Source organism: Schistocerca serialis, chromosome 4, assembly GCF_023864345.2.
Source record: "Schistocerca serialis cubense isolate TAMUIC-IGC-003099 chromosome 4, iqSchSeri2.2, whole genome shotgun sequence".
NCBI lineage: Eukaryota > Metazoa > Arthropoda > Insecta > Orthoptera > Acrididae > Schistocerca > Schistocerca serialis.
Window position 1 is genome coordinate 20,102,695 of NC_064641.1, and position 19,837 is coordinate 20,122,531.

The window sequence follows — 19,837 nt, forward strand, 5'->3', positions numbered from 1 at the left end:
TTGTGATAATGCAGTGACCAGATACGATTAAAATATTTACTGACAATTCGAAAATACGTGGTTAGTTAAAAAGACAGAAAATATTTTTAAAAATTTACATGTTCACATTACTTCTTCACATAGTCATAACCCAAATTGAAACATCTGTTGAACCATGACACCAGGTTGTTTACGACTTTATAAAAGAATGATGCACCCCCTGGTACTTCAGCCAGTCACAGACAATATCCTTCAACTGATTAGCATTCATGAAGTACTGTGTAGTCAGCCACACTTTCATCATGGGGAAGAGACGAAAGTCACTCAGAGTGAAGCCTGGATTATAAGGAGACTGCTGAAAAATTCCCCAGCCAAATTTTTCCTTTGTGCTATTGACAGAATGGAGCTGCACATTGTCGTGAAGAAGAATAGTTCTTCCTGTAATCACATCGTGGTATTTGTTTAGGATTGACCTTCACAGTTTTGTAAGAGTCTCACAGTATTCTTACAGGTTACTGTCACGAAATCTATTTGCTTGTTGGTAGAATTAGTGTGAATCCAGAGTTTGTTCCTTAGTTGCTGAATTCACAGACTGCACCGATGTCTTGTACCCAGTCACGATTGTGGTCATAAATTCCTTCATCTCTTCGTGGTAGCACTGACAGAACGTCAAGGCCAAACTCATTATTACAGTTTTGTGAGCACTGGCCAGACAGTTTGTACTCGCCATTCACAAAACATACGCTAAATTAACCTCTCTGTGCCATTGATAAAGAGTGTTGTCCTTTAAATTTGACTCAAATATTCAGAACCAACATCTCTCACATTCACAATTTCGTCAAAATTTTGCACAAGTTTATCAGTCACGTCTAAATGTCTTCTTCTACTAGATTCGTCTTGTACAACTGTATGACCAGCCTTGAATTTTGTGCACCAGTCCGTCAGACCATCACTCAAAATCAAATCCCTATAAACAAGATGCAACCGACTACAAATCTCCATGACACTGACTCCTCCTGCTTGCAGAAAGTGGATAACATAACATAGTTCACAACTGACTCGAGATGGAATAACACTGTTCAGTTCAACAGCTTACTTCTTACACACCAATAAATGCAACTGACAGTTGACTGACGTAATGGGACTCTCATAGTCTCCTTTTCCAACCAGACAAGTGCCATGAAGCTACAAGTATTTGTGTATTTCTAATAGCTAATTAGAGGTTATTTATGAATAGCTGTCTGTAGCTGATCGATCATGTGTGGGGGTATTTTAGTAGAACGAAAATGTATCTTCCACCCTAGATTCCAAAATCAAGCACTTTTATACAATTACAGTCTACTTTTTGCTCTAAATCGATTAATTCTTTGAAATAGGTCCATAACTGGCATAAAAATATCGATCACGTTTTGGGAACCTCATTTTCATGCAAAATCATCATATAGTTAAGTATATTTTATATTTTATATATAACTAAAGTTGTATACTTATGCAACTCGTGATGGTAAATGAGATATGATGATAATGATAAATATGTAATACTTAAGATGACTATAAATGAAGTACAATAATGATGATATTTCACATTTCTATTTGATATTTGGCTAACATAGAGATTACTAATATAAAAATCCGATCAAAAACTGCAAGACATCACTCACATTGCATGTTTCACATTCCTCTGGCCCTCTACAGGGTGGTCCATTGCTAGTGACCGGGCCAAATATCTCACGAAATAAGCATCAAACGAAAAAACTACAGAGAACGAAACTCATCTAGCTTGAAGGGGGAAACCAGATGGCGCTATGGTTGGCCCACTAGATGGCACTGCCATAGGTCAAACGGATATCAACTGAGTTTTTTAAAAATAGAAAACCCTATTTTTATTACATATTCGTGTAGTACATAAAGAAATATGAATGTTTTAGTTGGACCACTTTTTTCGCATTGTGATAGATGGCGCTGTAATAGTCACAAACATATAAGTACGTGGTATCACGTAACATTCCGACAGTGTGGACAGTATTTGCTTCGTGATACATTACTTGTGCTAAAATGGACTGTTTACCAATCACGGAAAAGGTCGATATCTTGTTGATGTACAGCTATTGTGGTCAAAATGCACAACTAGAGTGTGCTATGTATGCTGCTCGGTATCCGGGTGGACGACATCATCAAAGTGTCCGGACCGTTCGTCGGATAGTTGTTTTATTTAAGGAAACAGGAAGTGTTCTACCACATGTGAAACGTCAACCACGACCTGCAACAAATGATGATGCCCCATAGGTGATTAAGCTGCTATCGTGGCTAATCTGCACATCAGTAGCTGACAAAATGCGCGAGAATCAGGAATCTCAAAAACGTCGGTGTTGAGAATGCTACATCAACATCGATTGCACCCGTACCATATTTCTATGCACCAGCAATTGCATAGCGATGACTTTGAACGTCGTGTACACTTCTGCCACTGGGCACAAGAGAAATTACGGGACGAAGACAGATTTGTGCACGCGTTCTATTTAGCGATGAAGCGTCATTCACCAACAGTGGTAACGTAAACCAGCATAATATGCACTATTGGGCAACGGAAAATCCACGATGGCTGCGACAAGTGGAACATCACCGACCTTGGCAGGTTAATGTATGGTGCGGCATTATGGTAGTAAGGATAATTGGCCCCCATTTTATCGATGGCAATCTAAATGGTGCAATGTATGCTGATTTCCTACGCAATGTTCTACCAATGTTACTACAAGACGTTTCTTTGCATGACAGAATGGCGATGTACTTCCAACATGATGGATGTCCGGCACATAGCTCGTGTGCGGTTGAAGCGGTACTGAATAGTATATTTCATGACAGGTGGATTGGTCATTGAAGCACCATACCATGGCCCGCACGTTCGCCAGATCCTATGTCCCCGGATTTCTTTCTGTGGGGAAAGTTGAAGGATATTTGCATTTCAAAAACAAAAGAAATTTTTTGATTACATGGAGTCTCAATTTAGAGCTTATACAGTATGCGTAATATATGATGATACTATATTAGCTAGCCTGAATGGATCAAAGTTAAAAGCTTTCACTTAGTATTCTAGCTTGTGCATCATACATGTGATTTTTCTTACCACACATAATTATGTAGGCTGATGTATCATTTGGTAAGTTATCATTAAACATAGCAACCAATTACAGTCCTTTTTTGTGTAACTACTATCTTTTTCTATATGTCATAATAATCACATTGATAGGGTAATGTCTTATGAAATTGTATATTTTTATGTCAACATCTCCTAGCTTTAATTGCCTAGTCGACCTAAAAGGCACACTTCTTGTGGAAATAATTAATATCTGCCAGTTTTCAAGTAAAATGTATGTAGTTTAACATTGTCATGCAGTGATGTATCATTCTACTGCCTATTTTTAGTTAGTTTCAAATACAACAAATATAAATTAACATATATCATGTACATTCGAATTATAGTAACATATAGTATCTGTTCCATAATTTATCATATCATTTGAGTGAGCTATCTTAGTAGTTTGTAATTCAAAGAATAATATCATCATCTTAGGATTTTTCAAAAATTTTTGTCATAGTTGAAGTTCATAATTAGGTTTGTATTTAACAACTGGTATTTGAATTTCTGAATTTGCTGCTACACTTTTACCATCTTTTGGAAGAACTTCATCTTTTGAATCATTATAATCATCACATCTAAGAATACAATCATTCACACATGAACTCCATGTCAAACAAACAGTTATGTCACGTTCTCTTGTAACTTCTGTATTATCTTAAAATATTTCTATTTATCCACTGTTAACCATATGTTCATCTATGCTTATTTTATCAACTTTAACTCTTTTCATTCATAGGAAAACAATAAAACTAATAGCTTTCAATTTTGTTCTTTTATTAAGAAAAAAATATTTCATTTCTAAAATAACTGTTACAATAGTACCACTGAAATCAATTAAATTATGGTCATTACTAAATCTTTACATTCAATTGGAATAAATGAAAGGATGATTTGATTCATAAATTACTGGTGTACAAAATTGTACATTAGGCTTAAATTATGCAATAATATAATTTTCACAGTGAAAATGATTATTATGCCTTTTATTCATTCCATCATCTAAATTAAAATCAATGTTAATTAATTCAAGTGAATAAGTTTAGGAATATAAGTACCAATAGTTTTTTCACTAGCTTGAATAACTTGCTTACAAAATCCTAGCGCACTTCCAATACCAACTTGTACATGCATATACACCTTAACATCACTCTCAGTTGTAACTCAGATTAAACATCCATTTCCTTTAATGTACATTTTAGACTTCTTTGTGTGAATAAATTTTATTAAGCTTTTCGTAGTATACTGACCAATATACATTGTTTCAGCATACAACTTAATAATCTTGATGTAACCTTTGGAGTTCAAATGTTAGGTAAAATCACACCAATCCTACACTTTTCAACTAGGCCTTATAGGTACTGTTTACCTTCCTCTGAGCACTAATGAACTACCAGTCAGTTGTATTATTCTCCTCATTTATTAGGGAGTAAATGACATACTAGGATCAAAAAATAGGAATACAAGAAATGATAAAAAAATGAAAATTGTAAATTACTATCTAGTTCCATTAGATATGCCAGTAAAGGAACAAATGGATGTAGAAAAACAACATTAAGCACAGGCAGTTTTTTTAGAACCAGATCTGGAACTGAAATAAAATTAATAATCAAACATTTGTTTTAAAAGTTTAGTTTAATCAACAGATCAATAATTTATAAAATGATGTAAAAAATTTGGACAAAATTAAATGTTGAAATAGCAACCTTCATTGATATTGAAATTATACCATTAGAAGGACGTAAAGATTCTTCACTTGTAGTATTTGGTGATTTTGTATTGGAAAGTCAAGAGGTTGTAAGAGAATATTTTACTAAAGTTGGACATAAAGGAAGCAATGGTTTTAATTTCCCTCAAATGTAAAGTAAAATTATATTAATAATAGTAAATATACAGTTTTTAGACTGAGACTGTTGGTATGTTTAAATGTGATGGTAATTGATGAGTAAAATTTGATGGAGATAAATTAATTGTTGGTGAAAAAGAATATGTAGGAACAAATGGATTGATGAATCTTTTAACTAAAAACATATTACTATCAATGATTTTAATTTCAAATTTGAGGCTGACAATTTATCAAATTATGCAGATATATTATTATGATCACGAGCATTAAACACAAATAAAACAAAGTGAAATAAAGGTACTGAAAACAAAAAATAATTAAAAGCAATTTTTATATTCCACATTGTAATTATTCTTTGGAAAATGAAAAAAAAACAATCAAGGATTTATTGGGAAATGTAGTGTAATACCATTTGAATATATATGGATAAATGATGTCTGACAGTTAATATATAGATTAATGGTTATTCATGGTGAAGACATAGCTGGTAATTAACATTAATGCAATGAAAAAATAGCAATAACAAAAATGTTAAGGAGTAACTTAAATGTTTTCATAATTAACAATCCAAAGGGTTTGATTTATTCAACTAGATTTTTGAATAATTTTCCACATAGCTTTTGGAAAAGTAGAGGCTATGTAAAGAGCTATAGTAAACATATCAACAAAATACCATTCGAATACACCAATTTGGCTATAATTACTGTAGTCCAAAACTTGTGAATGTTTAACATATGGTGAAAAACCTATAAATCCATGAGATGAAGCATTTAAACAATATGATACTGCATATAGAGATCATGAAAAGTATACAGAATAGCCATATAGATGATACAATTCTAAAAAAAACCTTGCAGGAGGACTGTATAGTAATGATGCATCACTTGGTGAAAAATTAGCTGTAACAACTCTTAGAGGCGGAATGTACGGAAAAAAATTAAGAAAAACGGTAGAAGAAATTAATAATATACTGGGTGATCAAAAAGTCAGTATTAATTTGAAAACTAAATAAATTATGGAACAATGTAGATAGAGAGGTACAATTTGACGCACATGCTTGGAATGACATCGGGTTTTATTAGAACCAACAAAATACAAACGTTCAAAAAATGTCCAACAGATGGCGCTTCATCTCATCAGAATAGCAATAATTAGTATAACAAAGACAAAGCAAGGATGATGTTCTTCCCAGGAAATGCTCAATATGTCCACCATCATTCCTCAACAATAGCTGTAGTCGAGGAATAATGTTGTGGCCGGCCAAAGTGGCCATATGGTTCTAGGCGCTACAGTCCGGAACCTCGTGACCGCTACGGTCGCAGGTTCGAATCCTGCCTTTGGCATGGATGTTTGTGATGTCCATAGGTTAGTTAGGTTTAGGTAGTTCTATGTTCTAGGGAACTGACGACCACAGCAGTTAAGTCCCACAGTCCTCAGAGCCATTTGAACCAATAATATTGTGAGCAGCACTGTAAAGCATGTCCTAAGTTATGGTGAGACATTGGCGTCGGATGTTGTCTTTCAGCATCCCTAGAGATGTCGGTCGATCACGATACACTTGCGACTTCAGGTAACCCCAAAGCCAATAATCGCACGGACTGAGGTCTGGGGACCTGGGAGGCTGAGCATGATGAAAGTGGAGGTTGAGCATACAATCATCACCAAATGACGTGCGCAAGAGATCTTTCACACGTCTAGCAATACTTTTTTTTGTTCTAATAAAACCTTATGTCATTCCAAGCATGTGTGTCTATTTTTACCTCTCTATCTACAGTATTCCGTGGTTTATTAAGTTTTCAAATTTATACTGACTTTTTGATCACCCAGTACATTCACAAATTATACTGATGAAGAAATTAACAAGTGAACAATACTTAGTCCATTCCAGATCTAAACAACTTTCACTACTTGAATGACCATATGCAAGAAATAAGCAAAAGGAGCATCATCATGGTCATCTAACTGGAAATTATATAGCATCATTGTGTAATGAGTATGATCTTAAACTACAACAACCAAAATTCATACATTTTTCTTATATAATCTTACTGCCTGTGATTCGCATGTGTTTGCGAATGAAGTTGCCTATGATGAAAAGCAAATAGATTTGATTCCAGATAATGAAGAAAAATAATAAGCTTTTATGTACAAACACATAGAGTGAAAAAGCGATAAATTTAGATACATTTAGATCCATGCCATCATCATTAAAGAAATTAGTCTAAGACCTATCAAAAGAACAAATGACTTACTGATGATAAAGTGGATCTGGTTATTAGAAAAGGGTATACCGATACGATTGTATGGATAATTGGATACGATTTAATGTGAACACAGCTACCACCTAAAAACAATTTGTCTAACAGGATGAATGAATATAATGTTAGTGATGATCACTATGAACAAGCAAAATTACTATAGACTATGTTTGGCATAAAAGATATGAGTGAATATCATGATTTATATCTGGAAGGTAATGCGTTAGTATTAGCAGATGTGTTTGAAAATTTTAGAGCTACATGTTTAGTATCAAGCTAAGTATTATACTGCGCCTGGGTTAGCGTGGGATGCACTTTTGAAAATGACAAAACAATCACTTGAATTATTACATGATTATGGTATCATTGCAATGGTAGACTAAGGAATAAGAGGTGGCATAGCAAGGTGTTGTAAAATATATGTAAAAGCAAATAATAAGTATTTGAAATATTACAATTCACATAAGGAATCAAGTTATCTAATGTATTCAGATGCAAACGATTTGTATGGTTGGACTATGAGTCAATATATACCATATGGTGGATTTAAATGGGAAAATAATTTGAATGCTGATGTGATAAATATTGCTGATCATTCCGATAGTTGGTACATATTTGACGTTGATGTGGAATTTCCAAAAGAGCTACATGGTAATCATAAGAATCTCCCCCTGGCACTAAAAAATAAATATGACCTGTTAACTATATATAAATAATAATTATAAATAAGGGGTACATCATAGAAATTTAAAAAAATGTGTAAAATTAGGATTAAAATACACTAAAATAATATAATATTAAAATTTAATCAATCAAATTAGTTGCAAAAGTAAATAGATAAAAATTGAAATGTGAATGAGAGCAAATAATGTACTTCAATAAGATTTCTACAACCTCATGAATAACAGTGCTTCTGGCTAGAGAATGGAAAATATATATAACTGAGTCAATATAAAAATTGTATCGGATGGTGAAAATGTGATAAACTAGTAGCTATGTCAAATTTCAAACATTGACCAATATTTAATGAAAATCTAGTAGCAATTAATATTAATAAAACAAGATCAAATTCAGTTAATCATCTACACTGGTGTCATTTTATTAGGCATACCAAAGGAATTAATGTGTAACGTCCATTACAATTTACTGGAGCCTAACTATGGCACAAATATTCCACTGTGTTATCAAGATACAACATAAAATGTTAAGTTGTAATACACATATGAAGAATATGCTGGAGAAATTGGATACAAGTGCTTATCCATGTAATAATGTGTATAATACAGGGTGTACCGTTTATCTAGACCACCCTAAATAACTGATGGCTAGATGCAAATTACAAAATGTTTCAAGCAAATGTTCTTTACCTGTCAGGGGGACATCAATCAGCATGATTGCTTCGTGTAGCTTTTTTTTTTTTTACAAAGATATGAATAGCGATATAACTTTTTTAAAAGGCACCCTGTATTTTTTATTTGGTAATTCATTTCCTCTTCTAAAGACCTATTCAAAAATGTATCACAGTCTATCATTCACTGATACACAAAGTTATTACTTACATAACACAACATTGATGCTGACACTCCCAGCGCTTAGTGCTGGTTATTTTGGGTAATTGAACACATCCACATGCTGATGTTGACAAAGGACAATTGCAAACATAAGTAGAACGCACACCCGTCATTCCATCAACCATCATCAGTTGAAGAGTTCCGTGAGTAGAATGTACACCAACGGGGATAGGGTAGAAATGCTACTCATCTATGGGGAACGTAAGTTAGCAGAACAGTAATTGAAATACAATTTTTTTATGTAATGGTACATTCAGTACAGTAGTTTAGTCCCTTTAAATACTGTTGTGTGGAGTAAGCATACAGTAAAGGCTGTCCTTCCTACAAACTGCATCGACATAACGTTTACTTTATTGTTGTTGTTGAACGTAGGCGAAATGCTACTCAGGCAGTGGAACTGTACAGAGAGCGATATCCTGACAAGAACCCACCTTCCCGGCAGATGTTTTCTCGTCTTGTTGCGACGCTTCAGAAAATGGGAAGTTTCACCCCACAACTACGCAATTGTCATAGCGCTCGCACAGACGAAGCTGTTCTTGCTTCCATTGCTATTAATCCACATGTGAGCACACGACATCTTGAACACAAGATAGGCGTTCCTAAAACCAGTGTACATCGTATTCTTACAAGTCACCAGTTCCATCCTTACCATGTACAGCTACATTAGGAATTGCATGGGATTGGAAATGAAATGAACATATGGCATCGTTGGCCGGGAGGCCCCTACTGGGGTAAGTTCGGCTGCCAAGTGCAAGTCTTATTTCATTCGACACCACATTGGGCAACTTGCGCGCCAGTGATGAGGATGAAATGAAGATGATGACAACACTCAGTCCCCAAGCAGAGAAAATCTCCAACCCTGCCGGTAATCGAACCCAGGTCCACTCGCATGGGAGGCGAGCACGTTACCACCCAGCTAAGCAGGCGAACTGCATGGGAATTATTTCCAGAATCGTGTACTGTTCTGTCAGTGGGAACAGCAAAAAATCCTCGTCAACCCGAACTTCTTCTCCAATGTTCTATTTACTGATGAATGTTCCTTCTCGAACAAAGGACAGGTAAATACAAGGAGCATGCATTTTTGGTCCAATGAAAACCCACGATTGCTTAGCTATATGGAACCTCAGCATCATTGGAGGGTTAAAGTCTGGTGTGTGATGCTTGGTACTACAATTATTGGCCCTTATTTCATCAATGATAGTCTAAATGGCATGGCATATGCCAACTCCCTCAGACGAATTGTTCCTCCTCCTCTGGATGAAGTGCTGCTAAGAACCAGAATGCTTATCAGTATCACCACTATGGATGGCCAGCATATAATGCCTAGCTTGCACGTCGTGTTCTGAACGCAAGGTATCCTGCCAGGTGGACTGGTCGAGGAGGAACAGTTACTGGGCCTTCTAGGTCTCCTGATTTAAATCCTCTTGACTTTTTTCTTTGGGGATGCATTGAGGACGTTGTCTATCGCGATTTTCCAACAAATCCAGAGGACATGCAGGTACGTATTGTGCTTGCTTGTAATTTTCTTCAGCAGGCAACACTGTAAATAATTCTTTCATTCAACGAGTGCACCAGTGTATCAGTGCCCAGGGTCACCACTTTGAGAACCTTTGAATGTTCTACTCCTGGGCAATGTTAGAGGAGAGTCAAAATCTATTTTGTGTTAGGTTTTTACTTGGTTTTCATTTGGTTTCTGACAAATCCAGCAAGTGGACGAGTTTGTGATCCTGGGCTCAAAGTCAATTCTGTGTTATGTAATTAATAACGTTGTGTTTCAGTGATGGTGCACTGTGATACATTTTTGAATAGGTCTTTAGGAGAGGAAATGAATTACCGAATTAAAAATACAGGGTGCCATTTAAAAAAGTCATATCACTGTTCATATCTTTGTAAAAAACAAATTGCAAAGAAGGCAATCATGCTGATTGATGTCCCCCTGACGGCTAAAGAACATTTGCTTGAAACATTTTGTAATTTGCATCTGAACTAACAGTTACTTAGGGTGGTCAAGATAAATGGGACACCCTGTATACTGCAGATTAATAAAAAGGTCTTAGGAGAACTGAAAGATGAATGCAATGGAAAAATAATTACCAACATATTATTAAAACAATAATTTTCAACGTGATAGTGTCAATGATATTGTATCTAGATTCTCTGTGAATGATTTTTATTAATTTGAGTGCAATATATTAAATCTATTAATTTCATTTTATTTATTTTTAATTGATATTCTAGATGATCTGTTTATACTGTTTGTTTCATTTATAATGAATACAAAATATATTTCATTGATCATTATCTTAGTTATATATATTCCATCATTAGTTATGTAAGTATGTGTTGACGAGATTCCCGAAATGTAATCGTTATTTTCAGGTGCATTATAGACTTAGTTTACAGAATTCATCGACATCAATCAAAAATGTCTGCAAAGCGGCCTGTTATCAGATAAAAGTGCTTGATTTTGGTAGTTTGGGTAGAAGATAGTTTTCCTTCTGTTTATCTTCTTTTCACCTGACCTCCAAGGACAAGCTGTTGTGTGTACCTCGCGGGACATTAGGCCTTTCTTCGAGGAGAGGTATTCCTGTGAGGTAAGCCAGAGAGCTGCAAGACAGGAGAAAGGTCTTGGCAGAAGCAGTGCTATAAGGATGGATCGTGAGTCATGCCACAATGTTACACAACAGTGCACATGCCACTGCAGAGTGAGAGTTTCATTTTGAAGTAGTCTGTTTTGTTCTATGTGCCACCTTTCCATGTTGTGCAGCTAACGGATTTTCTCTGTCCCTACAGCGAACATCACGGGCACAGCCATCATGGTGGTGACCATGTTGATGCAGTTTAGCACCACAGGCACCATCAGCATGGCGAACCTGCAGAGTGCCGAGCTGCATCCAACGTGTCTGCGTCAGATCGCAGTCAGTCTCGAATGGGGCATCGGTGGTATCGCCATGTCTGCTCTACCCTACCTTGCCATGATGGTATGTGAAGTATTATTGCTTAAATGTGTGAAAAGACCCATCGTTGGTTGATTGTAAGATCATTCATTCCATAAGAGTCACAACACAGAATTATAGGAGTAAACATTCAGAATGGGTTAAAGTGGAGCATGCAAAGAAAATTAGTTGTGGGATAATCAATGCTATTTTCTTCTTCCTAAAATCCAAAAGCCTCTGAGTGAAACCTTTTTGTACTGATCCATCAAGCTTGTCTGAGGCTTTCTTGGATCTGCCCTCTCCAAACATGTCCACAAACGTGTTGAACAGAACTCACCTGTCAGCACCTTCTACCATGGCTTTCGTCCATCCAATGAAGAATACCCACCCATCTCCCCCATTACGGACACAACTTCAGGCAATCAACAAGGATTCGTCCTGTCACTGATTCTTTGTGTTCTACAGAGCCAATGTTCTTAAAAAATCCCCTCCCATGCAGCAACTTGAGTAAACTCACAACACCACTTTCCATTGCGTCCATCCCATCGTCCATTCGTCCTATCATTACTACACCATCTCAATGATTTTACCTGTTGGTGTCATGCCAGCGGTATCATGTACAAGAGATATAAAATGCACCACATTAGAAAAACTGTTGTTTGTACCTAGATGAATCATGTTTACAGAGTTGTCTGTGCTGAGAGACAAGCAACACAGTGTAAAATAGCCGCACAAATGAACGTGGGACGTACGAAGAACGTATCCATTACGACAGTGTGGAGAAATTTTGTGTTAATGGGCTATAGCATGGACGACTGAAGGGAGTATGTTTGCCATCAGCATCACATCGCTGCTGCAGCAGCTTTACAGGGCCCTCACCATATCGACTGGATAGTATACGACTGGAAAACTGTGGTCTGGTCAGATGAGTCCCGATTTTAATTGGTAAGAGCTGATACTGCGGTTCAAGAGTGGCGCAGACTTCACAAAGCCATGGACCAAGTTGTCAAAAAGGCACTGTGAAAGTGGTGGTTCCTCCATAATGGTGTAGGCTATGTTTACATGGAATGGATGGGTCCTTCAGTCCAACAGAACCAATCATTGACTGGAAATGTCTATGTTTGGTTACTTGGAGACTATTTGCAGCTGTTTGTAGACTTCATGTTCCCAAACAATGATGGAATTTCTATAGAAGACAATGCGCCATGTCACCAGGTCACAACTGTTTGCTAGTAGTTTGGAGACAATTCGAGGAATGGTTTGACCACCATCACCCGACACGAATCTCTTCGAAAGTTTTGGGACGTAGTCGAGAGGGCAGTTCATTCTAAACATCCTACGCCAGCAACACATTCACAATTATGGATGGCTGCAAAGGCAGCATGCCTCAGTATTTTTGCAGTGGACTTTCAACAACTTGTTGAGTCTATGCCACATCGAGTTGCTGCACTACGCCAGGCAGAAAGAGATCTGACACGATATTAGAAGGCATCCCATATCTTTTGTTCTCTCAGTGTAAGTAAAGGAAAAATAATCTGAATGTAATGTTTTTGAGATTTATAACTCACAGTTCACAAACACACAATCTTTCAAGTTCAAACAATAAAATATTTCGTACTCACACTCATTCAGAAACCAACCTGGAACCCCCATCTGCGAACCATCCAAAACAATGGCCACAAAGCCGGCCGGGGTGGCCGAGCGGTTCTAGGCGCTACAGTCTGGAACCACGCAACCATTATGGTCGCAGGTTCGAATCCTGCCTCGGGCATGAATGTGTGTGATGTCCTTAGGTTAGTTAGGTTTAAGTAGTTCTAAGTTCTAGGAGACTGATGACCTCAGAAATTAACTCCCATAGTGCTCAGAGCCATTTGAACAAATGGCCACAAATATGTGTCCAGTGGTTGGAAGAGACAATAGGTCACAACCATCTACAAGAAAGATAACAAAACTCGTGTCAGAAATACCATCCAGGTTCACTGACATCCATCTGTTGCAGAATCTTCGGATATAGACTGAACTCAAACGTAATATGATACAGTAAAGAGAGTGACCTCTCGGCACCTAGCATAGATTCTGAAAACGTAGATAGTATGAAACACAGGTCGCAATTTTCTCAAATGACGTCCCCAAAGCCACGGATCTAGGCAAGCCAGTGGATCCACTATTTCTTGCCTTCCAAAAAACATGTGTCTTACTACCACACAAACGTTTTTTAACAAAAGTAGGATCATGTGAGTTATCGAACAAAATGGGTGACTGGGTTGTGGATTTCATGGAAGGGAGGACGCAACATGATATCTTGGATGCAGGGACATCAACAAATGTGGAAGTAATTTCACATGTACCCCAGAGAAGTGAATTGGGACCTTTACTTTTCATATTGTGTACTAATAACCTGGCAGACAATATCAGTAGTAAACTCAAGACCATTTGCAGATGATACAGTTATATGTAATGAATTTCTGTTTGAAAGAAGCTATACAGCTATCCAGACAGTTCTTCATAAGATATCAAGATCATTCAAAGATTAGCACTTTGCTTTAAATGCACTAAGATGTAAAATTGTGTATTCACAAACCGCAGAGAAGTAGTATTCTTTGACTTCAATATCAGTCAGTCAACTCGTACTAATACCTGGGTGTAAAAATTTGTGGGTTGAATGATCACATAAGTGGTAGGGCAACAAAAACATCAGCACACACTGCGGATTGCCTACATCAGGGGCAAGTATAGATTCAAGGGCAATATATTATTCTCCTTTGATTGACAGATCTTTAACCAATTGTTCTGCTAAGAGGACTAAGCCCCCAGGGGATAATCCATTCTTGTGATTCACAGATTATGACCCCTTGGGGATAATCCTTTCTTTTGATTGACAGGTCCTTAACATATTGTGCCCCCACCCCTCCTCCTCCTCCTCCTCCTCCTCCCCCTTCACCTCCTCTTCCACCATTAGTTGATCAGTCATTTTGAGGGACATCGATTGCAGAGAATGGAATATTGTTTAAACAATTTACACAATGTGTGGCAATTTTTTATTTAAACAATTTATGGGATTCGAGGCAGTGTGTAGAGTATAGTTTATTTATTTAGTTAAAGAATTTGTCATTAAAGCGATTGCAATAGATAGAATGTTATTTAAACAATACACGCAATGTGTGGAATATTGTTTATTTACACAATTTACACGATACAAGTCTGTGTTTAGAATACAGATTATTTATTTAGTTATAGAATTTGTTGGTAAATTGACCGAAATGTATGCAATACTGTTCATTTAATCAATGTACAAGATACAAGACGGTGTATTGAATATGGTTTATTTAAAGAATTGTCAGGAAATCGATCGCAGTACGGAATATTTAAACAACTGCTGCACTGCTTTATTCTGATTACACTTGGAAACACTGAATGGGCTTAGTTTATGTTTGCTGCCACTGTCATGGATATTAAGGCACTTATTATTTATTTTCCTCACTTTTCCTAGCACACTGGTGTATAAAAACGGATGGTAAAATCACAACAATTACATATCTAAAAATTCATGTCATGTTTCTAAACCCACTGTCACTTTCTGCAGATGGACACGTTACGAGAATATCAGTGGCAAACAATGTTTTACAGATCATGCAACATACAGCACTCCATCATCAGGGCACAGCAACGAAGGTAAAAACCGTACAATCTCCTAATTACAGATCACATTACTAAATATCATTGACCACAGACCTCACATCGGCCTCCCTTGATCTCACAGCCAAAAACAAAGCAAAGTGTCAGCATTCTGTTGATCGGGATATTCCTGTCTCTGTCTGTCTCAAGAGGCCACTCCCTGTTTGTCTATGTGAACTAATGTTGTGAAACATGCAGATGGAGGTTTGCAACTCTACTCAGAAAACAGTGTTCCTATTGGCTAATGCTGGAGACAAAGGTAGAGCTGATATAATTTGGATATCAAAAATAAAGTGAAATAAGCCATTTGCTCTGTCCTTTCAAATTAATTGTTTAACAATTAACAGTAGTCAAATAGATCATTTAAAGCACTCACCTTCACATTGTGACAGGCTGTTCCGACCGAGCTCCAGGGCGCCGGAGCGCTCCAGAGCGCTCACTGTGGCAGCTCGGAGCCCGCGTGGAGGGGGAAAGCGAATTCACTGCCCCCTGGCCGCATGCGGCCGCAACTGACGCAATAATCCGTGATCAATGGCAGCTATAACTAGCCACAGGAGCCCTGTACCTCTATTGGAGGATACCTTTCTATTCATTGAGAGGGATGGACGTCCACAGTGTCTTGTATGTCATAAAGTATTCAATTCTGCGAAGAGGTACAATATACAACGACATTATACACGTCTTCACGCAGCGCACTACGATCAGGCAGAAGGCGTTGCACGCAGAGAACTGGTAGCCAGGCTTAAGAACGACATACCACGAGAAGTAAGTTTAAACACGGTTTCGTAACACGGAGGGTATCAAAATATGCAACATTGTTCGTGTTCTGTATTGCGTTTATAATTTTCAGGTGAATGAGAGCGGAGAAAACACTACTGAATCTGCAATTCGAGCAAGCTACAGGGTCGCTCACATCATTGCGACGAGTTGCAAGCCGTTTTCGGTGGGACCACTCGTAAAATCGTGCATGGTAGCAGTTGCAGAATGTTTGTTTCCAAGGGAGGTGCAGGCAACTGAAGGGGTTTGCCTGTCGAAGCAAACATTGTCTCGTCGAATCCTGGATATGGCAGAGGATTTAGAGATACAGCTCAGGAAGAAGGTGGAGAGCTCTGTTGCATTTTCGCTAGCGCTTGACGAAAGCACCGACATATCGGACTGTGCTCAGCTTGCAGTCTTTGTGCGTGGTGTCGACATGGAGCTGCAAGTAACTGAAGAACTCTTGGAGGTGGTACCATTCAATGACACCGCAACAGGACGTGACATTTTTGAAGCTATTTGTGAATCAGTGGACAATATGAATTTGCCGTGGGATAAGCTCCATTCTGTACCAACAGACAGTGCATCACAAATGATCAGGCGTCACCAAGGTTTTGCTTCTTGTTTGAAAAATAAGCTCAGGGACGAATTCGGGAAAGACATTTTGACTCTTCATTGTTTTATTCACCAAGAAGAACCGTGTGCTGAAACAGTAGAGCTAGGTGGCATAATGAAAGATGTCGATAAGTGTGCGAATTTTGAGCGGCGTCACGGGATGAATCATCGCCAATTCAAAGGATTCCTGAAAGATATGGAAGCGGAGTATGGGGATATACCTTACCACAGTACAGTTCGTTGCCTGGGTCAGGGAAAAGTTCTTGATGTTTTCTTTGCCATTCGTGGGGAAATATCCCTCTTTCTCGAAATGAAAGGGGTAGAAATGCATTGTCTGAAAGATATAAAATGGATATCAGACCTGGCGTTCCTAGCTGACATAACTATGAATCTGAATAATTTAAATCTGTCATTGCAGGGCAAAGGGCAGCTAATCATTGACATGCATGACCAGATCAAAGCGTTCATGGAAAACTTACTATTATTTGAGAGGCAGATGAGTAATGCACATTTGACGTTCTTCAATCGTCTTGCTTCTTTAGAACTACCTGAAGGTACTACTTTCAGCGATTACCAAGCAAAGTTAAAGCAGCTCATCACGTCGTTTGAAACACAATTCCGAGACCTCACTAGTTTGGAAATGGAACATAAGGTGTTCAGCACTCCTTTTTCAGTTTCCCGCGATGACTTGTCATCGACACTTCAATTGGAGATCATTGGTTTGCAAAATTCAACTTTGTTGGAAGAGAGGTACTACAACACATTGGATTTGTCACGATGGTATTGTTCATTACAGCAAAAAACATTTCCCAAGCTTCACAACAATGTCGCTCAGATCATGTGCATGTTTGGATCTACGTATTGTTGTGAGCAGGTTTTCTCAGAAATGAAAAGTGTAAAAAGGAAGGAATGATCGTTTCTTCAGTATGCAACAATGAAGGCCATCCTCCGCATTAATGCTGCGAACACTTTGACGCCTGATATTTCCTATCTTGTAATGAAAAGAAAATGTCAAGCTACAGGGGCCCAATAAATTTTGTATGCAATTTCTCGTAAAACAGTTGTTTCTTAATTATTTCCTGAACATCGAATTTCCTGGAGTAGCATGTCACCACGTCTTAGCAGCTATGAGTATGAGGTTGTCGATCTTGTAAGACGCAGCTGGCACATCAAAACGCTTGCCTTGCCCCCTGCCTCAGCCAGCTGTGCCAAATGCCAGTGTGCCGGCCCACTTGGATGGTCACAGCGAGCGACACGGCTCCCTGGAGCAGGGAGCGCTCCACGCCTCACAACGGAGCCGACGAGCTGGATAGCCTGCCTTATGATAATACTTCTCCATAATAAAACGTATTTTCGATATTTGAGTGCCACACACAAGCATGCAAGTAGCAGGGCAAAGAGAGTCTCACCCCACCCAGCATTGTTGCCAAATTTACTCAAAATGGCAGATCCAAGATGGCGATGATAGATGTGGCAACAGTGCAATGATGTCATTGTGGGAAGTTCAAATTTTGGATGGAAAATAGGTCAATTTGGCTAGCTATACTAACCCAAGTCATACAGCCACCACCTCTTCCTTGGAATTGGCAGGAAAAGTACTCAGCCTGTGCTGGAGAGCTAGAGAGGAAGGAGCATCCTTTATTTATTTTCAGTGTGAAGTTGGACAGTTATTTAGGGATGGATTTCATGTAGTTTACTTATTACACTCATACTTGAGGTCACAATACACAGCCTACAGACCTGCAAACTACTCGTAAATCACTGAAAAAAAGAAGTTCACTGATGTACAGACACGAAAACAACTCGTAAATTGTCAAAATAATGCTTGTAAAACTTTATGCAAACATACTCACTAATTTTAAATTGTCGAAATAATGCATTGTACAGCCCATAGACATGTTTACAAAATAATACAACATACACATTCACTACATGTAAAATTGGCGATACAATGCATGTACAACACTCTACGAGGGCTATCCACAAAGTACATTACGTTTTGGAATTAAAAATAAATAAAGTATTGGAAATTTTTTTTATTATGTTCAGATGAAAGCCACACTTAAATACTACTTTCCTACACAGTTGCCATTTAAATTAAGGCACTTATCGTAGCGATGGACGAGCTTGGAAATTCCTTCATCGTAAAATTCGGCCGCCTGCGCCTTCAACCACGTGGTTACCTCTTCTTGAAGCTGTGTGTCGTCATCAAAATGCTGCATAGCCAACCACTTCTTCATTGCTGGGAATAAGTGGAAGTCGCTCGGGGCCAGGTCAGGACTGTACGGCGGATGAGGAAACAACTCATACTTAAAAGATTCGAGAACTTCACGAGTGGCATTTGCCGTGTGGGCCCGGGCGTTGTCGTGAATCGGCTAGATCTTTGAGCCCAACTTTCCACTGCGCTTGTTTTCTATTGCTCTTCTGAGGCTGTGCAGAGTTTGGCAATACCTTTGAGAGTTTATTGTAGTGCCTCTTTCCAGGAAATCCACAAAAATCACACCTTTTCTGTCCCAAAAGACAGTCGCCATCGTCCGCAGCTCGTGGTCGTGCGGTAGCGTTCTCGTTTCCCGCGCCCGGGTTCGATTCCCGGCGGGATCAGGGATTTTCTGTGCCTCGTGATGACTGGGTGTTGTGTGATGTCCTTAGGTTAGTTAGGTTTAAGTAGTTCTAAGTTCTAGGGGACTGATGACCATAGATGTTAAGTCCCATAGTGCTCAGAACCATTTTGAACAGTCGCCATCACCTTCCTTTCCGACATTGTCTGCATGCATTTCTTGGGTTTTTGGGGGGAATTTGTGTGCCCCCACTGCATTGACTGCAATTTAGTCTCGCAGTTCACATGCTTAACCCATGTTTCGTCACCAGTAACGATGCGATCGAGTAATGAGTCGCCATGTTTCTCGTAAGCGTCCGAAAACGTTAACGCTGCAGCCATTCGCTGATTTTTGTGAATCTCTGTCAAGATTTTTGGTATCCATCTTGCACAAAACTTGTGGTAGCCAAGCTTTTCGGTAATGATTTCGTGCAACAAACTTCGTGAATATTGTGGAAAACTCATAGAG

The 19,837-nt window shown here is 38.2% G+C and overlaps 1 protein-coding gene across 1 annotated transcript in view; it reads left to right on the top strand.

Annotated features, from left to right (window-relative positions):
• Window positions 1-15,922, top strand: part of LOC126473679 (solute carrier family 22 member 7-like) — a 184,623-nt gene extending 168,701 nt beyond the window's left edge. Inside the window, exons 8-9 of the mRNA XM_050100914.1 lie at window positions 11,584-11,771; window positions 15,794-15,922. Of these exons, the coding sequence (XP_049956871.1) occupies window positions 11,584-11,771; window positions 15,794-15,922 (317 nt within the window). The remainder of the gene's footprint in view (window positions 1-11,583; window positions 11,772-15,793) is intronic.
• The last annotated feature ends 3,915 nt before the right edge of the window (window positions 15,923-19,837 follow it).